The 26,405-nt window shown below is 41.7% G+C and overlaps 1 protein-coding gene across 3 annotated transcripts in view; it reads right to left on the bottom strand.

The window, feature by feature from the left end:
- Positions 1-26,405, bottom strand: part of POR (cytochrome p450 oxidoreductase) — a 62,787-nt gene that overhangs the window by 28,329 nt on the left and 8,053 nt on the right. For 2 of the 3 annotated variants that reach the window (XM_034420927.3, XM_034420928.3), the window contains exons 2-3: positions 10,570-10,771; positions 3,326-3,374 (exon numbers count right to left, since the gene is read on the bottom strand). In XM_034420927.3, coding sequence (XP_034276818.1) covers positions 3,326-3,374; positions 10,570-10,760 — 240 coding nt within the window. In that variant the 5' untranslated portion in view covers positions 10,761-10,771. Of the gene's footprint in view, positions 1-3,325; positions 3,375-5,772; positions 6,269-10,569; positions 10,772-26,405 lie in introns of those variants that run through there. The other variant, XM_087883416.1, reaches the window with a different exon arrangement.

Below are 26,405 nucleotides of genomic sequence, written 5' to 3'. Positions count from 1 at the left end.
AGTGACTGATGACCGTTTTTCACCCTTACAACCATTGCAGCATCCCCATGGTCATGTGACCACAATTCAGACGCTTGGCAACTAACTCATATTTATGACGCTTGCGGTGTCCCGGGGTCACACAATCTCCTTTTTGTGACCTTCTGACCAATGAAGTCAATAGGAAAGCCAAATTCGCTTAACAACTGGTGTTACTAATTTAACAACTGCAGTGATTGACTTAACAAGTGTGGCAAGAATGGTCATAAAATGGAGCAAATCTCATTTCTCACTTAGCAACGTAAATATTGGGCTCAATTGTGGTTGTAAATCGAGGACTACCTGTACACATTCACTCAGTCAGTCAAACTGACTGTTATCCTAGTTGGACAGAGACAGCATTGTAATATTGTCTGGATTGTTCCATAGGATACATGGGAACTCTTTCAAATAGCCCAGAAATGTCAGTTTTAAAGCAGTGAAACCGAAATGCTGCTAATTGGGAGATGCTAAGACAATCCTATTAAGCTAATGACTTGCCTTATGTCCTGGCTGCTACTTTATTTCTAAGCCCAATATAAAATGCGAGTTTTCTAGCAAATGGCTCGGAACCCAATCCACCCAATTCTTTATCCAAGATCCTTCTACAAGGCAGGCAAGAGAAAACAGTGCAAAGAAAAAAAAAAGGATTTTCATTAGTAGAATCTCCTTTTTGAAGTACCTTTCCTATCTGTTACCAGGAGCTTTTTAAAAAATTAAGTAAATTCTTCGATATTGTTTTGCTACTGGTTTTACTGTGGTTTTATGCATTTATTTTATATGATTGTTATTGCTGTTCTTGCTAATCAAGTTATCTCTTATAGGACATTATTTTAATTACAAAATAATCTACAAGAGAAAAGAAACAGAAGGAAATAAAAAGAAATATAGCAGTCACATTATCATTATCATGACTTGTTGCAGCCAGCATGTTTAGAAGGGATTTGGCATTTATTATTGTTATTATTATTATGGTTCGTCTCAAAGTCAGTCCGATATTTAGACTAGATTAGGCCTTTTTATCTACTTATCGAGCCCTTGTCAAGGACCTAGGACAGTGATGGCTAACCTTTTTGCCATCGCGTGGCAGGAGAGGGGGGGTGGGGGAGGGTCGCGCACGCACGTGCCCACGTGCATGTGTGCGCAACCTCCTCCCCCTCCCCCCCCGCTCCTGGAACATGATGGCCTGGTAGGCCCGTTTTTCTTTCTTACCTGGTTCCAGATCCTCTCTGTGTATCTGGGAACAGCGAAAACAGCCTTTCCCACTCCATTGGAGGCCCTACAGAGGCTGAAAAAGCCCATTTCCCAACTCCCGGTGGGACAGGAAGTGACATTTTTTGCTGTCCCCAGCCTCCAGAACCTCTCTAAGAGTCTGTAGGAGCCTCTCTAGGAGTCTGTAGGAGCCTCTCTAGGAGTCTCTGGAGGCTGGGGACAGGAAAAACGTCACTTCCTGTCCCACGGGGAGTGGGGAAATGGGCCCTTTGAGCCTCCATAGGGCCTCCAAGGAAGTGGGAAAGGCTGTTTTCACCCTTCCCAGATACACAGAGAGGATCTGGAGCCAGGTAAGAAAAAAAAACGGGCCTTCCCCACCCCCACCCCCAGGCCCTCCAGAGGCAGGAAACAGCCTGTTTCCCTACTTCTGGTGGGCCCAGAAGGCCCAAAAATCAGCTGGCCGGCGCGTGCATGCGCCCCAGAGCTGAGCTGGCATGCCCACTAATATGGCTCCGCATGCCACCTGTGGCACGCGTGCCATAGGTTCGCCATCACGGACCTAGGATAATCAGATGTTCTTGTTTGATGGTCGTCCAGCTACCAGCCCTGGACGACATCTTTGAATCTCGCTGTTTGAGAAAGTTGCATAACATTCTCAGAGACTCTTCCCATCCTACTTACAATCTTTTTGGACTGTTGCCTTCTGGCAGAAGATACAGAACCATTAAAACTTGGACCACAGGTTTTCTGAATAGTTTTTATCCCAGAGCTATAATTGCACTCAACAATGACCTAAAGGGCCACCATCAGTGAGCTGTTGGACAGTACTACTTGGTCTGTTGTGTGGATATTTGGGTGGTTTAGGGGTGGAGAATTGTGGTGGGTGGGAGTGTGTTTGGAGACACACATGTGTGTTGGACCTGGTCTTTGGGTGTTAAGTGAATTTCGTTGTATGGGTACAATGACAATGTATGTATGTATGTATGTATGTATGTATGTATGTATGTATGTATGTATTTATTTATTTATTTATTTAGGTATTAAAGGTATCATTGCAGGATATGAGCTGTTCCAAATAGAGCTGCCTTTTGCAATTGCCCAGTGGTGCTTTTGTCAATGCTGACATGGTGTTCAAGCAATGCTCTAGATCAGGGGTCTCCAACCTTGGCAACCTTAAGACCTGTGGACTTCAAGTCCCAGAATTCCTGCTGGCTGAGGAATTCTGGGACTTGAAGTCCACAGGTCTTAAAGTTGCCAAGGTTGGAGACCCCTGATCTAGATGTTTTGGGATTGCACTAAGGGCACCTATTTCTACAGGTAGTCCTCGAGTTACGACAATTGAGCCCAAACTTTTTGTTGCTAAGCGAAACATTTGTTAAGTGAGTTTGCCCCATTTTACGACTTTTCTTGCCACATTCATTAAGTGAATCACTGAAGTTGTTAAGTTAGTAACATGGTTGTTAAGTGAATCCGAATTCCCCCTTGACTTTGCTGTCAGGAGGTCGCAAAAGGGGATCACATGACCCCGGGACACCACAACCATCATAAATATGAGTCAGTTGCCAAGCATCTGAATTTTGATCATGTGACCATGGGGATGCTGCAACGGTCGTGTGAAAAATGGCAGTAAGTCACATTTTTCAGTCCCGTTGTAACTTTGAACGGTCACTAAATGAACTGTTGTAAATCGAGGACTACCTTTAATATCACCAGTGGATTTGTATGTCACCCAAAAAACTAATTTTTGGGCAATCCAAAACGCTGATGAACAAATAATTTAATTTTTTAGCAATATTTTACGCTAAAGATATATATTTACACAAACATGGCTTCTCCCAGCATGACATGAAGATATTCTCCAGCGAAGGCTTTCTCTAATATGTATTATTCCCAGCTACATGATTAAGAACAGTAGACACTGTACTCCAACTACATCTGGGAATCCAAGACTGAAAAATATTTCCCCCCAAAAAATCTATGTTCTGCTGCCAGCTGGCTCTCACATACAGAAGAGAGGCTGAAATAGCTGGAAAAGCTTGGGTAACAAGCCTATTTCAGTAAATTCTAAGCATGAAAATAATGAAGTGAAACTTACCGTCTTTTTCATTTTTTCAATAAAACTGTTTTCATTTGCTGACTGCCCACTATAAAAGAGAGAAAGGAAGAATTGGTTTTGAAACGTTCACAGTTGCAGCTATGTACCAAACACTGGTTCAGCAGATTCTCCAATCTGCTACGAACAGAACAGAACAGAATTCTTTATTGGCCAAGTGTGATTGGACACACAAGGAATTTGTCTTTGGTGCATATGCTCTCAGTGTATATAAAAAGACAAGATATATTCGTCAAGAATTGTAAGGTACAACACTTAATGATAGTCATAGGGTACAAATAAGCAATCAAATCATACTAGGAAACAATCATTATAAATCGTAAGGATACAAGCAAAAAAGTTACAGTCATGCAGTCATAAGTGGGAGGAGATGGGTGACTGCAACGATGAGAAGATCAATGTCTGTCAAGCTCCTATCATTTCAGTGGCACAAATAATATTTTGCAGATATTAATTATGATAAGCCATCTTAATTAGCAGGTATGAAGTTCGGCAAGGCTGAGCTGGCAGCTGCCTAACGAACAGTAATGCTCTTTTCCCACCAGACCAAGGTCAATAGTCTCTATCAGCTGCATCACAACCAACGTTTTCTGAAATCAGAAAGTCTTGAGCGGGGATAAGTGGACTTCAACTCCCAGAATTCCCCCGTCAGCATGCTTAGGGTTACTAGGCAACTATAAGGTTGAGAAGCATTGGCCTGGAACATAAACTCCTTTTCACAATCCACATGCAAGATTCTCTCTGGTTCACACACCCCAATTATCAGTGGAACATAAACAATACCCTAAAATTAATCCTTCTATCACTGCTTCCTATAGAGAAGGGGTCTCCAACCTTGGCAACTTTAAGACTTGTAAACTTCAACTCCCAGAATTCCTCAGCCAGCTCTGCTCCACAAGCTTTGCTGGCTGAGGAATTCTGGGAGTTGAAGTCCACAAGTCTTAAAGTTGCCAAGGTTGGAGACCCCTGCTATAGAGAGTGGCTAAGTGACAGGGATAGGAAGAGGGATGTCACTTCTTCAGACATTCCCGTTTGCAGCTTGGGAAAAACAGTCCTGGGTGTGTTAAAAACAGTGTTAAGGATTAATAACAGCACATTCAAGAGTAGCCTGAAACACCTTAAAGAATATCTTGTTTTTCAAAGTCCTAGTACTCCCATCAAACCAGGAATTGGAAGCATCTTTTCCAACTAGTGTGTTTTATTAAAAGGCATAAACTTCCAAGAGTTTAATAAAACGTTTAGCAGGTTAGTAGTTAGTTACTACCAGACCGGGTTTTTGCCACTACACGTAGTCCTTGACTTACAACAGTTCATTTAGTGACCTTTCCAAGTTACAAGAGCATTGGAAAAAAATGACTTACGACCATTTTTCACACTTCCGACCTTTGTAGCAGCCCCGTGATCATGTGACCAAACTTCAGATGCTTGGCAACTGCTTCATACTTGTGACTGTTGCTGTGTCCCAAGGTCATGTGATCCCCTTTTGACAAACAAACTCAATGGGGGGGAAGCCCGATTCACTTAACAACCAGGTTTCTGACTTACCAACTGCAGTGATTCACTTTGCAACGGTGGCACGAAAGGTCGTAAAATGGGAAAAAACCCACTTAATGTAAGAAATTTGGGACTCAACTATGGTCATAAGTCAAGGACTACCTGTATAGACTAATAATGCTCTCCTACACATACAACACACACACACACACACACACACACACACACACACACACACACGCACGAGTAGCTAGCCAGCAGAAGATTGTGAACTCTTTTCAAAGCAGTAACCCCAAGCTAAGCATAATGCAGCTATTCACTTTGGAGGTAACCAGATAATGAATAGAGAAGAGCTGCCTAGATATTACACTTATTTGTTAATTCTTCTACCAAAGCTAATATTCCTCTCGGTTTGAATTACTTGGGGAATACAGCAAGAGGGTACTATGTGTTTATCTCTTGCTTATGGGGCTCACAGACGTTACAGGATAAAAAGATGGATCTTCAATTTGATGTAGCACCCCTCTTTCTGTTCTTAATGCCCTGTATTCCTGAGCTATCATCCCTTCCTTTTGGTATCCTGCACAAGGCAAGTATCTTATAAGAGTTGCTTAAAAGAGTTGCTTTTGGTTGACAAATAACTTTCCCTGCCAAATAAAAATTTCTGCTTTATTTCATCTCTTTAGTAGCAAGAGCTCGGTTTTACACAAGCTAGTGCGGAGGAGAGTAAGAGAAACTTCCCAGCATGAACCCCCGCCCCCACAAAAAGTGGCCTCTCATGGCAACATCCACGTTTGTGTCAGAGCAGTTTTCCTGAATCAAAGCTGCTGCCAAACCAGTGTTTGCCTTTAAATGGTTAGCTCCGACCCTGCCCCCCCAATTTAGCAGACCCCCAAATCCACTGAAGGCTTCCGAACCCCCCAGGTTAAACTTACCTCCCAGGAAAAGTCTCCTCAAGCCGTGCTGAATACGCGCAACCCATAGTGAATTGGGAACAGCGGGAGAGGTATACAGTGTTTCACAACCTTGCAATTTCATACTGGCTGCTGCAGACAGCTAAACTTCCCTCTGATGCAAAACGTCCCCACAGTTCCTCACACTACCCCTCTTGAATCTTCAAGTCAGCGGCCGGCCTCCTTTTGTTACAGCCCAGCACAGCCTGCATACCAACCCCTGGAGTCAGACGGCACCAGCAGCCTGATCCTCTGGGATTCACGGCCGGCTGCTTTCAGAATTACCCAGAGGGCCCCGGCACAAACCCAAGAATGTCAACATCTGGCAGTAGCAGAAAGGAATGAGAAAGAAAAAGATTTAAGAATGAAAATTCCCCAGGACCCTCGCACCCCTCCCTCCCTACTTTTACAATTCAAGAGTGAGCAGGGGGAGCTTCGCAGCGAGAGACCTCCATCGCCTTAGCAACTGTTTTACATCATAGGTCTTTTAAAAAAATAAATAGAAGCCGCTTTCTTTTAGTTTTGAGAAGTGCCCTTCACGGCAGAACCTCTTTGGAAGGCTACACGGAAGTTACAAAAACAAGATATGTAAAAAAAAGACTACATCCAAATTGTTTTCATTAGGAGTGGGAAACAAGGAAGGTCAGTATAATCAGTCGGAGTCTAAACACTTCTCCACTGAATTCAAAGTCTCCTTAAAGATAATAAAGAAGTCTTCCCACTGCCTGTTATTTCCCACAGGACTCATTCTGGAAAGTATCACAACTCATTGAAAGGAGGAATGAGTGTTTAGCACAGAGGTCTTCACCCTTGGCAGCTTTAAGACTTGTGGACTTCAACTCCCAGAATTCTCTTAAAGCTGCCAAGTTTGAAGATCTCTGGTTAGCACCACCCATTAGCATTGTCTTCTTTTTCCTTATAGCAAGCTTGATGCCCTCCAGATGTATTAGAAGAAAGCTCCTATTGTTTCCCAAACTTGTGCCCTCCAGATTTGTTGGATGGCAATACAGGGGATTTATCGGATCAATTCATTTGGGGGCAGTCGCGTTTAGGAACTCAAGGTCTGCAGGACCCCTAGATTTTGTTCTCAGTCACTGTGCCAAGAAAAGGGTGCAAGGATTCAGGCATTCGGACATACAAAGGATCCCCGACCTCCGTGCCTTCCGTCGCGCTCTGAAGACCCTATTATTCCAGCAAGCTGAACTGACAGGATAAAGGTTTTTTAAATTGGGTTTTGATAGGGGTTTTAAAATGATCTTAGTTAGATGTTTTAAATTTGGCCGAATGATTGAATTATTTTAATAAGCTTTTAATTTTTGTTGTACATTGTTTTTACCATGGCTGTTCACCGCCCTGAGTCCCTCGGAAGAAGGGCGGTATACAAATATAATAAACTAACTAACTAACTAACCATATAATCTCAAAGCATTTTGCCAGGTTCTCAGAGACAACTCACTCCATATACAGCACCACCAACCTTTAGAAGCGCAATATCCCAGCATTTGTAGGCTCATAGAAGAGGAAAGGCCCATTCAAGGCTGGGAATTTAACTCAATAACCTCAGAGATGACTGGGAATAATAATAATATCTTCAGCCCAATGCCTAGATCAAAACACTGGAAATGCCATTTAAACCACTGAGCTCCATCTACAGTATCAGTTTAATAACAGGTTCCATTAGTAAAGCACCCTGACTATGAGAAAACTATTTCTAATATTCAGCAAAAAAAAAAAAAAAAAAGGCTTTCTAAAAACCACTGTTCTGTATCTTTTGCTTGGGGTTAATAATGAACTGATTACATAGCTTGAGATACAGTTTCAAATATTTGAAGAACGCGGTTCTATGTGTGATGCAATGCTTCAGTATCACGTAGGTGCTTAAAAACCAAAGGCTACCTTGGGATGCATTAAGAGGGACACAGAACAGAGATCATAAAAAGTAATGGTTCCAATTCCACCCTCCCTTGCTCAGACCCCGCTGAAATCCTGTATCCACGGTGGCACAGTGGTTAGAGTGCAGTACTGCAGGCTACTTCTGCTGATCACCAGCAGTTTGGCAGATTGAATCTCACCAGGTTCAAGGTTGACTCAGCCTTCCATCCTTCCGAGGTCGGTAAAATGAGGACCCAGATTGTTGGGGGCCATAGGCTGACTCTGTAAACTGCTTAGAGAGGGCTGTAAAGCACTGTGAAGCGGTATATAAGTCTAAGTGCTAGTGCTTGTGCTATCCAACTCTGGGCAGCTTTCAATTTGACATAGTTTGAAGCAAATTGAAGCAAGTTCAGAGAACAGATTTTACAATGGTGAAGAGTCTAGAAACTAAGTTCTATTAAAAGTAGTTAAAGAATCAGAGAGTGTTTAGCCTACAGGAGAAACAAGTGGAGGTAGAATATAGCCTTCAAATATCTGAAAGGTTGTCATAGAAGGACAAAATTTATTCCCTATTGCTCCAGGCAGCAAGTTACAAATACAAGGAAGTAAATGTAGGCTAGATATGAAGAAAATTTTCCCGATTCTATGGGTTATCAACCTGCGGAACAGGCTATACGTGAAGTCAAGAGTTCTTTGCACGAGGTCTTGCTACAAAGGCCAGTCAGTCAAGTCTCAGAAGGGCTTCAGCGGATTTGTATTGGACAGGAGGTTGGCCTAAAGCTGTGATGGTGAACCTATGGCACGATTGCCAGAGGTAGCATGCACAGTGTTGCCAGGTGCTCTTCTGGTTTCCAGCACACGCATATGCGCTGGCCAGCTGATCTTCACTTGTGCTGGAGCTCTGGAAACCCAAAGACATGGGTCAGTGTGCATGCAGTGCCAGCCACCTGATCTTCGGGTTTCCAGTGCTCTAGCACACACAAAGATCAGCTGACCGGTGAGCATGTGCGTACCGGAAACCAGAAAGTATTTGTGTTTCCAGGGCTGCGGCGTGCACGCACATGCCCATTCCAGTTTGGGCACTCGGTGGCAAAAAGGTTCGCCATCACTGCCCTAAAGGAGCTCTAAGGTCCTTCCAACTCTATTGTTATATAATATCTTCCTTCAATCATATTTTCTTAAGGCTAAACATTCACCATTCCCTCTTTCTTTTCCTCCTAGGAACTGGTATCCAGTTGACACACTATCCTTGAGGCCCTTAACTGTTCTAGTTGGAATCATCAGAATGTGGTGTCCAAACTGGAAACAATATTTGGGAAGGATTCCTGTTGTGGCTCCGTTGCCTGAGCCTGGGCTATCGACAGATGCAGACTCTGAGAGTGAGGGAGAGGAGTTGGCAAGGCCTCCCTCTCCAGGACCCTCCTCTCTGGCAATGCCTCCGGAGGACACCGAAGGCCAAACGATAGGCTCAGAGCCAAGCACGTCCCCGCAGCCACAGGTGGACAGCGACGACGTAGATAAGTGCTGGCTGGACCCTCGACAGAGGCGCAGGGAGAAGCGTGCGCAACAGAAGGGAAAGCGTGCCAGAGATTAGCTGAGTCACTGGACCACACCCCACAGGGTATAAATGTGGGTGTGGTGGCCGGTTCAGTTTGTGATGAGCAAAAACTGGAAATACTCCATGATCTCTGCATTACTGGACTGCATTTGAACTGGACTGCGTGCTTTATCGGACTGCATTTGAATTAATCCTTGTATTGTTGACACTCTGCCTGTTTTATCGGAATGCTTGCAGTCTAATCTTTGTTTTGTGTGAATAAAGTCTGAATTGGCAGCTAGCCACTGGGTTGCTGCCAGCTTTATCTTCAAAGAGTTTTGTCGTGTGGTTTATTAACTCCGGGCCGTCTGTGGGGGTGCGTGTGTGGTACGGGGACAGAACAATTCCGAAGAATGCAGAATATTTTGAAAGTATGGCTACCAATCATCATGGCAGTTTTAACTTAATACAGGTGGAAGACAATCTTTATTAAAATTACAGTAAAAGGAAAGGTAGGAAACAGAGAGATTTTTTTTAAAAAAAGAGTCATAACAAACTCTCCTACAATTGATCAAGAAAAACATTACATTTAACTGACTGCTTTAACACCAAAGCTTCTGCTGCCAAGATTCTGGTACTCTCTGCTTTTAAACAATATATATATCTCTCTCTCTCTCATACAGTTAACATAGTTAAGTTTCTGTTATTAAGAATATGCTTTTTAATTAGTTTTTTCAATACAGTAACACGCCAAATAGGGTACATGTCTATTGGATGAAATTAACTTTTTTCATCAAAAGGTTCCAGTCGCTTGTTGATTCCAACTTTGGAGTAATTATTTGCACATTAAAACAATGCAGGGAGCATTGATATAATTTCCTACAGAAGGACTCAGATTTGGAGAAATCAGTTACCCAATATTTTTTCCCATCTATTTTTAAGGCTATTATCTTTTTGTTCATTGTGGATCAAACAGCCTCATCAGCACAGGCCTTTGTTCCCAATCACAATAACACCAAAATGCAAGATGTAGTTCAAACAGAACTACAGCAGTCTTCTCCAACTTGATGGGCCCAAAGGATGACTTGGACAATATTCCGGTACTTCCTAGCCAATTAGATCATTTTTCTAGGACAGGGATGGGCAATAAGCAACTGCAACATACAAATACCATAAATAGTACACTAAGGTATTGCCAAAAATACTCCAAGGAGACTATATTTTCAGTGCAGGCTAAATCCTTAATGAATTCAAGATGCTCAAATCCAGCACTCAATTTTTAGAACAGATGTGAGACAATCATACTGCAGCCACCACCCACCCCAGAAAGCCAGGTCTCCTTAAGTGCTCCTGACTGTTAAACCACTTACGTTGCTCCTGCTGTTGGTGTCTGGATTTTTGAAAACTCTGGGATCTCTTCCTTCTTCTTACGAAAGAAAAACCAGTAGGTCAGGAGACCAATGACAATGGAGAAGAGGAAGATGTCGAACATGCTGAAGGCAGATGAAGCCTCTGGGCTCTTTACAGAAGAGGGTTCGTCTTTAGAGGCTGCTGTCCCCATGGAGATGAAACCTAAATGGAAATAAAAAAAGAACATGTCACATACATTGCTACAGCTTTGAATATCGGCAATCTGGAATCTTCTGGAGTCAAAAAAACAGGGCAAAAGAAGAAGGGCTTCAGTCTGGGAGTGCCAGGAGATTATCCCAGATTAAGTAGAATAACGAGACAATTTCTTGAAGAAAACAGCCATAGCCACATACCAGGAAACCACAAAACTATATTTCATTTTGCACCCAGGACTGGACCTTGCTTGAAATTTGATAGGAACCATCAGCCTGATCACTCCCATTAAGTTTCATAACGTTCATGTAAAAGGAGCTTGCCAGCAAAATGATCTCTAACCCAGGAGGAAGATAAATATTACATACCAGTGTATCCCTCTCTCTTTCTAGCACTACTGGAAGAAAAGTCATATTAACTTAAATTATTTTTTCACCTGCCTTCCTTATAGACCAGTCCAGGCATGCACCTAATTAAATAAAGTGATGCAGCATATTTTAAACCCTGCCACTTCCTTTAAGACAAAAGCTTATGTTCTTCTTAGTTCTTTTTGGAAGGACTAAGCATGCCAGTGGTGCTGCAAAAGATGGAAAACCAATATGTGGCATCAGTTCAGGCTGACATTCAAATCCACCTGCAATTATGAATGATCACCGGAGATTTGGGACCTGTTGCTTTCTCTGAGCAAAAGCTGCCTTGCAGGGTTTTTATCATGGTGGATAAAAATCAATGATTTTTTAAAAAAAAAATTTAAAAAAAGGTTTTTTTTTTATTTAAATTGGATTTTTTTGATTTTTATCGAATTTATTTTAATAAAAAACTTTTGGGGTAAAAATCTATCGTAAGATAGTTTTCTATTTAAGATACATAAATAATTTAGTTTATTCAGCATGAAATGGAGCTTAGTTATGTAAGCATGAGGCTGTATATACTGCAACACTGGGACTATCGGTGAGTCAACAGTGGGTCAAAGGAGTAGCAGAGATGACAGTTGCTCTTTAAAAATTATGATTTAAATCGAGTTGATTTAAATCAAGCCTTTTTACTAGTGATTTAAATCATGATTTAAATTGTGATTTAAATTGTGATTTAAATCAACTCGATTTAAATCAAATCCACCCTGGTTTTTATTGCAAAGAAAATCTGAAAGGACAGGTAATATGTACACCATTTGAGGCACTGAAGGAAAGACGAGACCTAAATCCAAAAATAATAAGGGCCAACAAACAGAAGCTACTGTTTCATGTTCAATACGGTTACTTTGAGTTCAACCTCTTCCTGAATGTTTAAAGTATCCTTAAGGTGAGATCCTGGCAAGCACACACCTATAAACATATTTCGGCAACAATACCGAAAGTGTTGCTCTTCCAGATTTGTCAGTTGAGCCTGCTGCCCATGTCCAGGCCCATTCCTTCTTAGCTTCCAAGATCAAAGGAAATTGGGCAGGTTCTGCCATCTTCTTATATCGCATAATATCATTTTAAGAGTTTTATAACATGCAACATAAGAAGATGGCAGAACATTTTTTTTTTAAATGTGGCTTCTGAATACAAAAAAACAAAGTTGTTTGTTTTTGCAGTTTAGAATGAGTGAAATGAATGTTTGGAAACTTAAGAGTTGAAACTAGATATACAGAAAACCAGGGTTTTTGTCTTTAAGACATTTAGGTTATAATCTTCTGCCACATGTAACTTCTAACTAGTTACTGGCTAGTACCAATTGCAACAAAGCAAAATGTGATTGGTTTATAGCTTTGCACGTGTGTGAACTCAGTCACAGTGACTAATAACCATGGTTATAATGCCTTTGCATGCGGCCTGGATCTAGCCAGGTAGCTAAGAAATCATGACAAAAAAAAACCCTGGTTCTCTGTCTATCTGGTCACAACTTTTAACTTTTCCAAACATTCATTTCATCTCATTCAAATTGCAAAAAAGAAACAACACTGTTGTTGTATTTTTTGTTGTTAGTTGCGAAGTCGTGACCGACCCATCGCGACCCCATGGACAACGTTCCTCCAGACCTTCCTGTCCTCTATCATCCTCTGGAGTCCATTTAAGCTGTTGTTGTATTGAGAAACCACATTTTTAAAAAAATAATTGAAAAAATGGCCATTAATGGTATCAAAGGCTGTGACAAAAATATGGTGACATAACCAGCTGGGGTGGGGGTTTTTTGGTGGGGGGGGCGGTTTGGGAGGTGGAAATGTTCAGCCTTAAAGAGGCTTCATACCTGTAACTCAAATGATCAACTCATAAGTCACTTTGGTTTCCCTAGGACAGGGATGTCAAACCCCCGAGGACACATCATCACGTGATGTATTGCAACTTCCCCCCCCTCCGCTAAAACGGAGTGGGCGTGGCCAGCACATGACACATCTGGCCCACGGGCTGCAAGTCTGACACCTCTACTCTAGGAGCTGAAATTCCACTCATTAAGTACATAATGCAAGTGATAGCATGCCAGGGAACAAACATTTGAAGTTGAAAGTTCTGAAAACCTACTCTTAAGTCTTATCAGCTTAATTACAATTCTTATAATGCATTAATTTATTGGATTCTTGATGTTCTTGAATCTTAATTTTTCTCTTGCAGACATTTTATCAGCAGATTAGTTAATAGGAAGAAGAAAATCAAGCACCCAACAGTTCAGCCTTTACTTACATACAGTATATTCTCCACTATTGCATCAATGTATGGCTGAAGGGCTCAAGACAACACCTGACTTTGTGTGGTGCATTATATACACCAACCATGCATAGACCCAGCGGAATGGATAGATCAGAGGTCTTCAAACTTGGCAGCTTTAAGACTTGTGGACTTCAAGTCCCAGAATTCTCCAGCCAGCCAGCCAGCCCACAAGTCTTAAAGTTGCCAAGTTTGGGGACCCCTGGGATAGATGAATGACAAAACTCAATCTGTAGGCGATGCAAAAGATGTGAGACGAGAAATGTTGGCAGACGGGTCAACCTGAGGAGTTCCATCTCTGTCTTGTAACACAGCCATATTGATTATGCAACATGACCTATTTCCAGAGACGATAAATATCACATTTATAACACAGGACCTCATTTTCACACCACACAGTCTGAACACAAACAAACATTAAGCCAAAGCACAACTTCATTTTCAGCCATTTCAACCTTCCTCTGCAAAAAATATCTCCGTGGCTTCACTCTTTTGCTGACCACAGTTTCTTTGTCAGCAGTAACAAGGATCAAGTCAAGGAAACTGGGGAATAGAACATTAGATTTCTCCAACATGATCTCCAAATCCTTCAGTGAAGCCCATAGCATGGTAACCATAACAACACAGGGTTGACAATAGTCACCAGGGTCACCATGACAACCTTGAATTCAAATCTAGCAAATCACCTCCGATAGAAAGAAGCTGCAGTATATTTTGCCTTTAAAGGAGGATAAAAGGAGAGAGAAACCCTATCTGGATTTTGAAGCCAGAGCGCTAAACTACCAGATTGGTTTCCAACACCAAATCATTAACACTACCTTGAAGTGGGAAACCATGCCAGCTTTTTAACCATCTGTCACAGCCTATACCAATCATATACCATGACAATAAACCACCTGCTGCCATAAATCTATGGCCTTCCTTCTCTTCCGTGGCCTGAGCTTGCGACAAAATGAGAATCTCAATAGTGAATCATGCTCATATCTGATAACGGCAAATTTCATACTTTGCTCTCTGTAAAGAAATCTTCCTTTAAATTATTACCTATTACACATACCTTATTATGCAACCTTTGGGCAAGATATCTTGAGGATTAATTCTTAGCCCTTTAACTAAGGTGAGTGGTGAGAATAATAGCATTTACATTCCTCTGGAGCAATCACCAAGCTAGGTGGCAGAATGAGAGAAATACACTGTCGTCTGGACAGTAGCCAAAAGTATCCATAACACATGAAAACCAGCAGAGTACCTCAAACATTAGGAATAAGTAATATAAATGAAAACAAATATTTCTGATCCCTGATTGGCTGCTAACAATTTATTGTTCCTCAATCTTTTGAAGGGAAAAAAGTATACTTGGGCAAACAAACCCCAAACCCATTTACTTTTACAGCAGGCGATTCAAGGATGAATCTGGCATTTCCAGCCAAAGGTCCTTGAGAATTAAAATATTTTTCTGAGATACTGGAGGAAACACAGTGAAAACCAAGCAGGGACAGCTAAGGTTTCCCAGGAATTGATGAACTACAACTCCTAAAACTCTTGTTATTGGCCAGCTGGCTGAGGGGTGATCCAGCAATTCTGTAGAGCCAGTTCATCCTGGAACAAAGAATACTGTACTGGGCTCGATCACAGATGAACAAATAGCATTCTCTCAGTCTTGAAACTCCCCAAGTTCATTCTGATGAAAATCTGGCAGTAAAGCAAAGTATACTGGCAGTGCAATTCTTGGTGGCAAATTCATTTTGGAAAGAAGGGAATCTTTTAACTGAGCCCAAATAATATTAAAAAGCATAGCTCTTGATCATAAAAATATCACCCAACCTTCGGTTAGATCAGGGGTCTTCAAACTTGACAGCTTTAAGACTTGTGGACTTCAACTCCCAGAATTCCTCCTCCAGTCATGTTAGCTCAGGAATTCTGGGAGTTGAAGTCCACAAGTCTTAAACTTGCCAAGTTTGAAGACCCTTGGGTTAGATGTTTATCAAAAATGTCTAGCTTCTTACACTCAAGGAATGTCCAGGGAGTATTAGGGGTAGGGAAGATGTTCTCCAAGTCTTGAGGACAGAGCAATCTAGTTCAACCAACACCACCAACCAGTAGCTCTACCAGTTGAAATCCTGACCTACTTTGCTAAGGCATTTTGATTGCTAGAGTGATTTTAATATCCAAATTATGTTAACTATTTGCTCTTTCACAAAAGCAACATTCATGCAACACTTCAAATCACATCAATCAAAGACCCAACAAGCCCATTTGAAACCATGCTGAGTTGGCCTTGTTTGAATCTGGTAGCGTTCCCCCTCCTGGCCCCAGCTTAATGCTTAGTGTAAATTGAAACCATATAGTTAGTTGTGCAAACCTACAACATGGATTTATACAGTAATCAGATTAAGCTGAATGTATAAACACTACTAAAAAAAAACAGTGTTGGTTCCAGAGAAGATACTAAATAGGGAAGCAGGTTTCTGCAAGGCTATTTTTTTTAACCTCCTGATTGTAAGCTCTGCTTGGCAACTCTGAAAAACTAAAGACCCCGTCCACTTAAAAGATATTGCCAATTCTTTAGCCAAAAAGACTTCCTGTACGTGGTTTAACTACTGGCAATATAAGCAAGACATCTCTGGCAGCATGTTCAATGATCTTGAACTATGCAAGTACAAACGGGATAGCATCGAAACCTGACAGAATGGGAGTTCTTCAAAAGAGGATTATTTTTACTTTAATTTAGAAAAAATCAGCATTATATATTAAGGGTCTAACTCTGGTCTGCTGATCTATTAAGAATGTGGAAAAAATGAGAGAACCTGGCAATTGGTAACTCATACGCACTGTCAGGGGCAAGGAAGCAGAACTCAGCATATATAGACCAAAGCAGATCTTTATTGTTGATCACCTATATTACAAGAATCCCAACAGACCGGTTGCTTTCCCTTGGGAACCAACAGATAAGGTTTAATTAATCTGCTCTATGATGTTTTGTTCCCCAGAGGCACTCCATATTAGAATGCCTCTTTAAAAAAACCCTTCCCTTTAGCCAATAATTCCACCACATCCACCACATCGCCACCAGATGGACTACTGCAATGAGCTCTGGGCAGAGCTACCATTTGGAAACTATAAAAACTGCACTTCATTGGTTCATGAATTGGTGACAGAAGCCATTACAGCCATATAAACCTACCCTGTGGGCGCTGTACTTACTTCCAATGAGCTGTTTTCATTGTGGCCCCTCCGTGCCCTGATTTGGCTGGCAAAGTGTTGCAGGAGGCCGTCCAGGCTGAAAACGGGGCACTGGGGGGCTGTGCAAGGCCCCTCCTCATGCCCCATTTTGGTCGGCAGGGTGCTGCAGGAGGCGTCCATTCCATCTCCTCCCACCCACCCGGCCAGCCCACAAAGAACTACAATGCTGATCCAGCCCTCAAAGAAATCCAGTTTGACACCCCTGATATAGAGGAAACTGAGTGTTCTTATACACTACCTTATCTAGTATATAGATCAATCAGCAAGTTATAAAGATTACCCAAATTAAAATAAAGACAATTTTTATTACTATCTCATTTACACTTTACCAAGATGTGGTGCGGAACAAATATCAATAGCACTGGCACTTACTTATATACTGCTTCATAGTGCTTTACAGCTCTCCCTAAGCGGTTTACAGAGACAGTATATTACCCCTAACAATCTGGGTTCTTATTTTACCGACCTTGGAAGGCTGAGTCAACCTTGAGCCAGTCAGGATTGGACTGTGGGCAGTTTGCTTGCAATACTACATTCTAACTACTGCACCGCCAAGGCTCAGAAACAAATAAACCATTGTAATTACAAATACATAAATACAAATTACAAAGCTTGTAAAATGTAACTAAAGTGACTGATACATATCAGCTTTGGTGGTGGAGCACCCACACTTTTTGTGGGACTTCAATCTGCAAGCTTCCAGAGGGGCTTGGGTAAACCTTGGGAGCTCATGTCCTCTTCGATGACAATGGCTTGTCTTAGATTATCTCAGTTCTGATGCACATTTCCAATGCACACTCTCATTTTTGTCTGAGCAGTTATTGATCTTGAGATGGAAGAATTTCCCATGTCCTTGGCCACAGTCAGATCATACCCCAGGCTGATTTATGATGGTGGCCTCCCAGGACCTCTGTAAGGCAATGGAAACAATTCAGGCAGTCTCTCTCAAGTCCCTAATGGATTTTCAGAGGGTATGTGGGGATCTTCCCAGCTCTCTTGACAGGAAGTTCTGTTCAGCAGCCAATAAGCAGCCGGTAGCTGGAAGCAAGCCAAGCCTACTGCTGCTTCAAAGCGGGACTCTTTCTGGAGCCCGTCCCAGATGGCACCGTGACTTACTAAAACCCTTCAGGACCTGAAGTGCCAGAAACAACACATGGAGCACCAGTGAAGGAAGTCTAGTAGCAAATCTGACTGAGCTCATGTATTTGCCCGTGTCTAGCCTACATGTGACAATAAGAGAGGCAAAGTGCGCTTACTCTATGAGACATCTGCTGTCCAGTAGCCCTGCTGGAAAGAAAAACAATCCCGTAAAATCCCAGCTGTTGTGTTCAGTTTGCACAACATTTTGTTAATAAAGTACTGCAATCCATTGTAATGTGGACAGAATCTTTAATGGTGACTGGGGCATCATCTTGCCTTGTAACTTCTCAGCTACTCCTATGTGGATACTGCAGGGTTCCTCTCTCTCCTCGTTGGTCATCTGTCAGTTGAGGGTGAGGTGTCTTCTGTACAAAAGTCTATATGGAGTTGCCTTTCAAGACTACTCAGAAGCTACAATTATTGCTGCCTCCAAATGTTATATTGCAGTTTGGGACATTGAAAATGCTTCAGCCCATTTTGCCCCCTCCCTATGTACGTCCATCAAATCATCCTCCTTACTCTCTACTACACCATTACACATGCATAACACCTGAGTTGAAGGCCCTGTACTGGGTGCTAATCTATGCATTATTTTCCGTGTAAAATTTCACGTGCTGGTTATCACCTTGTTAGGTTTTTCTTAATATGGTACAGGACAGACATACAAGCTGTCATCATTTATTGTACAAAGGTAAACTCCTTTAAGATCACTATTCCATTTCTAATCTAATCTATGATTTTCTCTATCTCTATGGTCCTATTCCTACACCAGCATTCCTACATTTATTTATTTCTTCTTTAAATCTTTCCTTTTCTTTCCAGGTTTTCAATTCTTGTAGCCAATCTCAGTCCATTTGCATGGGAAACCCCTTTTCATTCCATTATTATTATTATTATTATTATTATTATTATTATTATTATTATTATTATTATTTAATCTTTAGTGAGATTCACAGCCTTTGAGGCTGGTTAATAGCTCAGCAGCTCGAGTCCTAACCAAGGACCTAGGACCTGTTAAGGTATCGTCGGAGGATGTAAGCTGTTCCGAGTAAGGTGGTTTTTTGTAGAGTCAAAATGTTCAAGTCTGGCAAATTTAGAATTTCTAAATAGCGGGGTAGCCCTTTGGGTATTGCTCCAAAGGCTCCAATTACACTCGGGATAACACACGATTTCTTTTTCCATAGTCGCTCAACTTCAATTTGCAAGTCCCGATACTTTGTTTTTCTTGCTGCTTATCTTCAATCCGTGCATCACCAGGTATTGCAATGTCAATGAACCATACCTTTTTCTTTTCAACTATTGTTATGTCAGGTGTGTTGTGGACCAAGTGCCTGTCAGTCTGAATCCTAAAGTCCCATAAGATCTTGAGTTTCTCATTCTTTAAAACTATCTCAACCTGATGTTCCCAGTGGTGTTTGCTGTACTCAAATCCAAACTTCTGGCACAATTTCCAGTGAATGATCTTAGCAACACAGTCATGGCGTTGTAGGTAGTCAGTTTGTGAAATTTTGCTGCATCCACTGATCAGGTGGTCGACTGTCTCATCTTTCTCATTACAGAGGTGGCATTTGCTGTTGGTGGTAACATGTTGAATTTTTGCCTTCATGCAGTTTGTGGCTAGGGCTTGTTCTTGAGCTGCCAAAATAAAGCTTTCTGTTTCTTTTTTCAGTACTCCTGATCTTAACCAGTTCCAAGTTAGTTTCTGGTCAGCTTTGCCTTCAATACTTTTCAAGTATTGGCCATGCAGAGCCATTATTATTATTATTATTATTATTATTATTATTATTATTATTATTATTATTATTATTATTATTATTATTATTATTATTTAAATCTGTTTGCCATTCATTTCACCACAAGGTGACTCTTTACAGACTTGTAAATAGACTTCCCCCACCCATTCTCACACTCATAGTCCTGTTTCTGGAGCTGGTTTCTGGAGCTCTGCACTGGGGCTGCTTAGTTTGATTTCCAAACTTGCTCGAATTTGCAGACTCTGCTCAGGCTATTCCACCCCACAACCACCAAATATCTCAGGTCTGCCTCTCAGTGGTGTTGTAGCTTCCAAGAATTCTTCTCAATGTCTGAAGGCTACTGTTAAGGTGCTTGCTTTTGGGTTGGAGAGTCTCTCCCACATCTCTGCTGTCCTCCGGGCTTCGCTCTTCTTCAAAACATCCATACGCACGTTTCACTTCCCTTTTTATAAAGCAAACTCTTCAATTAAGGAGAGAATGGGACTATTTTAATCGTCCTTCACAAATAACATCAAAACTCTGGACCTCAGGAAGAAAAACTGCCTACTCACACAAGATAGGGACCGTTCTTCTACACACCTCTAAAGAAGGGAGCCAGGATACATGGGGGACCACCTGTCTCCGCTGGCTTCGGCTCATCTCAGAAGATCTAATACTCAAGAGTATGCTACAGGTCTCTTCTGTGGAACAATATCACGTTACTAGATCTAGAAGGCTCCCTTCTTTGGAGCAGACCTTATTTTATGGAAGAGTCTACTACCCATTAAGTTCAGATAGCCTCAACTCAACTCTGTTGATCTTGTATAGGTAATCCTCGAGTTACAATCTTAATGGAGCCTGCCCATTATAATTATAAGTCCTCATAGTCATAAGATGGGTCAGTCATATGACTGACACAATTTTATGACCTTTTTTTTTTTTTGCAGCGGTAATTAAGCAAATCATTGCGGTGGTTTAGTGAACCCATTGTTCATTACGGCACAGCGTTGCCGAAAACAAGAAGTGCCGGCTTTCGGCACAACCATTGTAAAATGCAGTCATGTGACCTCAGGATACTGCAAAACAGCTGTAAATGCAGCCATGTTGCAAAGTAACATGACCATGGGCGGGGGGGGGGGGGGAGAGAGACCATCAGAATTTAGGATTCAGATTGTAAAGTCCTCTTTTTCAGGTTGGTTGTAACTTTGAATGGCTGCTAGGCGACCAGCCGTAAATCCAGGATTACCTGTACCTTAAAATACTTGGGATTTTTCCTCAGGCTTTAGGGCTTGTATGTCAGTAGAGTTCAGTTTGTCTTGCACTGATTGATTCAAGAATGTTTTAAACAGGAATCTTTTATTGTCCTTTTTACATCTATGGTTTTTTTTTTTTGCTTTTATGCCTTTATTAACCACTTAGTGTTATTTGATTATGATAGGTAGACATATAAATTTATAGAACACAGGCAGTCCCCGACTTACAACAGTTCATTTAGTGACCTTTCAAAATTACAATGGCACTGAAAAAAGGGACTTATGACCAGTTTTCACACTTATAACTCCTGCAGCACCCCATGGTCATGTGATTTACATTCAGATGCCTGACAACTGTTCATACTCATGAGGGCTGTAGTGTCCCAGGGTTATGTGATCACCTTTTGCGACCTTCTGACAAGCAAAGTCATGGGGAATCCAGATTCACTTAACAACTGTGTTACTAATTTAACTACTGCATTGATTTACTTAACAAATATAGCAAGAAAAGTCATAAAATGGGGCAAAGCTCACTTAACAAATTTCTCACTTAGCAACATAAATTCTGGGCTCAATTGTGGTCGTAAGTCGAAAACTTACCTGTAAATAAATAATGTTCTGGGAAAAATTCAAAATGTTGATTTTACTTATTTATTTAAAAGACTTACATGGCCATCCATCTCAGGGCATGTCTCTAGAGTCACCTTGAGGCGAGATGGGTAGCAAATAAATTTAATAAATAAAATAATAAATAGATGGCTAGCAATAGTATAAAATAATTTTGACCCATAAAGCACTACATGGCATGGCAGTGGGTACCCTTTAAGGCCACCTGTATCAAGTGGTTCCTGCCTATCATTTATCACTATGCTGATGGTCCTTCCCCAACAGAGATTTTGGTAAAGAAGTCAATATTTCTCATTGACAGTGTCAGGGTTCTGGATGCCCTAATTAAATCATGAGTGTCGAGCCAAGCTTCAAAAGAAATCCAATTATTTATTAGGAGCTCTGATAAATGAAGTGAAGCCAGCTCTGACCCTATGTAATTTACACCCCAATCATGACCCTGTTTCCCCCCTCTCCGCAGGGTTTGTCATCAATCACATTTGCCAACAGAGCAATTTCGGGATTGTAGAGGTCACTCCCCTCTGCGCTGTGGGTAACCCTGGGATACAGCCTTGAGAGTGATAAGTCTGGAATGTGCATCTGTCTTTAGCTGCCGTGCCGTTTCACCGCTTTCCCATCCCCCCTGGCCTATGGCAACTCGAGAGCAGGCCAGGGATGCTTTGCAAGTTGACAATTTCCATCCATTGGAACAACCTCTCTGCAGATTCAGAGATGGTCTTAGTTTGTGGTTTTTAGGAAAACCTTCAAAACAGAGCTATTCAGAAAGACATTTGATAGTTGTGGAATGCCCTTTAACAAAATTTCAACCATTGGGCTGAAGTTTGATTTTCTTGGCTATTAATTTTTGTACAGCATTGTCACGAGTGTTTCCAGGATTGCTGTGGCTACTTGCCTACTCACAAACAGTATGGTTTTAATCAAGCCGTCTCCTGTTTGTAATTACCTGCAAGCCTTCCCCGCCCTAGTTAATTGCAGGTTAACTCCCCATATAAGCAAGGACCTTTTTGCTTGCTACTCGGGCCTAGACTCTGGTTTAGGCCTAAATGCACAGCTCCTGCGGGAAGCTCAGTGCAAATGCCGCAGATGGGAGAAGAATGCAGATAAGGACTCCAGACACCGTTGCAGAGAAACTCCCACGGATGCTTGCCTTTTGTTGTTTTGTAGCACGCAAGCTATCATCGGGACTGCTGTTGCTGGACCTTCTTCCTCCCACAAGCTTCAAGCAATGTTTGCTGTTTGAACTGTTTTTACTTCAGGTGACTTTTAGCTGTGAAGTTTGTGCTGCGCCCCTTCTATTACCTCGATGATGTATCGACACCGAAGCTGCTTATCTTCATGTTAGCTTTATTCTCTTGTGAACTGTTTCGGTATTGTGGAGAGGAATCTAGGGAGATAGCCTTGCTTCACATAACCAAGATAAGACTTTGTTTTTAATGTGCTTTCTTAAAGACATAGTGCTTTTTAAATGTTTTAAAGTAAATTATATTTTTACACAAGACGCCTCTGTCAGATTTATTTCAGTCTCAGTGTGTTTGCTCATGAGCTGGTTCACGGTCCGGGGTACCCCTCAACCCCATTTCCTAACAAGCATGCTGATTTATTTGGTGTTACGTTGTATTTATTCAAATTATACACTGCCAGGTACCTGTGATATGTGGTGGTAAACAGGATGTAAATAAGGAAGCCAAAATCAAGTTACAGCTTAGCAAATTGTGTGAACCTGGTTTCTTTGTTCAGCCACTTTCTCCAAGCTAGGTGCCGTGATCCAATACATCTGAAGGAACCAGTTTTGCCAACCAGAAGTCGCAATATCCTGTGCTAGTCACATTGCAAGACTGGGTACTACAGCAAGGCAATCCTTCCCATACTATTATTTGGCGAAACACAGTTTTTAATACAGCATGTAAGAAACCCTCCCTCTTACAACATCATCTTTTGTTTGAAGATTAATCTTAGTTCCCACTTCAAATGACCTTCTGTGCCAAATATGTTACACAACAGGATTAAATGCTGGCTCTTTTGCCTATTTGCGCAGCAAAAGGGGGGAGGGAAGTAATTTTGATTTTAAAAAACGATGAGCAATGGAGGAAAACATGGTGTAATGGTCTCCAGCAAGCTGACTTGACTGAAAGGGGTGCTCATGCTGACTCTAATTCTAATTCTAGTGACATTTAACACACTGCCATAGATAAGACCTTTGCCCAAGTGTTCCTGGATAAATGTTTGTAGACTTTCCTTAGCTTCTTTGCAAGCAGTAGTAAAAAAAAAAAAAAAAAGAGGGAGAAAACAAACTGAAGTAACCCGATTTAAAATGAGTACTACTGATCTCTGCAATTATTTCTTAGTGCAAGTGTGGGAAATTCCTCACCAGGGAGTGTTGGAGGGTGTACTTTAATTAACTGAAGAGTCTATTTGCCTACAGTTTAGTGAAATGAAAATGATACAATAGTTAGGTAAGGTCCAACATGCCAGATGTAGGATTATCTGGGCATGCTGTGATTACACTAAAACCGTGACGGCAAACCTATGGCAAGTGTGCCAGAGATGGCACCCCAGCGCCCTCTCTGTGGGCACGTGAGCCATCGCCCCAGTTCAGCTCTGCATGCATGCGTGTCTCCCGCCTGCCAGCTGGTCTTCAGGTCTCTGCCACGCATGCAGAAGGCACACGCATCCGCGGGGGCCGCACATGCATTGCATTTGGGGGGGTTGGGCGCGCATGCTTTAGGCACAGTCAGGAAAAGATTAGCCATCATTGCACTAAGATCTTCATTTGCAGCACACACCTAATTTAATTACTGAGAACATTTGGGGGGGGAGGTGCAAAGTACATAGAACCAAAAACTTGCCAGCCAGCCTGAGATTACTTAATAATCCATACTGAAAGTGGCAATTAGACTAATAGCAGATCCTCCCACCTCCCCCACTGCACATCCTGCTGCTCTCCCCATTTGTATTTCTAGAGTGATACAAATCATTATTATTACTTTCACTGTTTTTTGTTTCATTGCTTTTACTGGAGTCATGGTGGCTCAGTGGATGGCAAATAAATAAATTCGTACATACATAGCCACAAAAATGAACATAAAACCAAAGTTCCCTCTGACCAAGCTTGGAAACATTGCACAGAACTCACGACACTAGACCCGTGATGGCAAACCTATGGCATGCGTGCCACAGGTGGCACACGGAGCCATATCGGTGGGCATGCGAGCATTGCCCTACCTCAGCTGCAGCGCGCATGCGTGTGCCGGCCACCTGATTTTTGGACGTTCGGGGCCCCCTGGAAGTCAGGAAACAGGCTGTTTCTTGCTTCCAAAGGGCCTCCGGGGTGGGTGGGGAAGGCTGGTTTCACCCTCACCAAGCTCCTAGAAAGCCTCTGGAGCCTAGGAAGACCAAAAAATGGGCCTACCGGGTTTATCATGCCATCACGTGCCAAAAGAGGGGGGAGCACAGGGGGGGTCGTATGTGCATGTGTGGGGAGGCAGGGCACATTGAATTATGGGTATGGGCACGCACGCACGCGAGCCCCCCCCCCGCGCTCCCGCCGCTTTTGGCACACAATGGCAAAAAGGTTAGCCATCACTGCAGTAGACCTTTATTCAATCAATTTAAGCATATTTTACAAACCAATCCTTACTGTCACTCAGAAATAAACTTGACCTTTACTTATTAAGACCTGATGCAAATTGTTGCAATATGGGTAATCCTCAATTTACAATCACAGCAGGGTCTGCCCATTACAAGTTGTGACAGTTACAAAGTGGATCATAATATAACAGACCTGATTTTACTACCTTTATTGCAACAGTCATTAAGCAAATCATTATGGTCATTAAGTGAATTTGCTGTTTATTAAGGAAGTTTGCTGTTTGCTATAGAGTCATGATGGCGAACCTCTGGCACGCGTGCCAGTGTTGCCCTAGCTCAGCTTCAGCATGCATTCACGTAACTTTGGAACAGGGTTGTAAATATTGTTTTGGGGTGGAGGTAACTGTTGTGAGTCGTAAGTCAAGGATTACCTGTAACCAGGGTGGATTTGATTTAAATCGAGTTGATTTAAATCACAATTTAAATCATGATTTAAATCACTAGTAAAAAGGCTTGATTTAAATCAACTCGATTTAAATCATAATTTTTAAAGAGCAACTGACATCTCTGCTACTCCTTTGACCCACTGTTGACTCACCGATAGTCCCAGTGTTGCAGAATATACAGCCTCATGCTGCATAACTAAGCTCCATTTCATGCTGAATAAACTAAATTATTTATGTATCTTAAATAGAAAACTATCTTACCATAGATTTTTACCCCAAGTTTTTTATTAAAATAGATTCGATAAAAATAAAAAAAATCCGATTTAAATTAAAAAAAACTGATTTTTTTTATTTTTTTTTAAAAAATCGTTGATTTTTATCCACCCTGCCTGTAACATTACTCCAGACAGAGCTTTTAAATCAGAACAGGAGCCATGAAGGACATGGTGCAGCCATAGGTTTCATTCTTTATAAAGGGCAGTTCTTATCTTGCTCAAACTCTCATTTTCAGGGAGGTCTTATTATTTTGGGGCTCATGGAACAAGATGGGGCTCCTCTTGCCGTCTTACCTGATTTCCAATTCTGTGTTTAAATATTTTCGGGGAGGGCTTATTTTCAGGGGGAGGCTTATTTTAGCCCATGCGCTCAAAAGCTCAATTGGGCTTATTATCAGGGGATGTCTTATTTTTGGGGAAACAGGGTAAGTAAGACAGAATTTGCTCAATCAAACAGCAAACCAGTCACAATTATTTGAGTTCAACACAACAATACCCCCCAAACAACACTCATCAGTATAAAGTTTGAAACAAAATACGGAAAAACCTTAACTACTCATTTTCTGGTCTGCACAAGGAATCAGTGTAGCCCAAAAACTGTCGGATAGTTTGCGAATAGTTTGTGATAGTCAAGATAGGGTCTATTATATT

The sequence above is a fragment of the Pantherophis guttatus genome, chromosome 1 (assembly GCF_059756535.1).
Source record: "Pantherophis guttatus breed Tessera chromosome 1, ASM5975653v1, whole genome shotgun sequence".
NCBI lineage: Eukaryota > Metazoa > Chordata > Lepidosauria > Squamata > Colubridae > Pantherophis > Pantherophis guttatus.
This window is presented reverse-complemented; position numbering and strand designations above follow the sequence as displayed.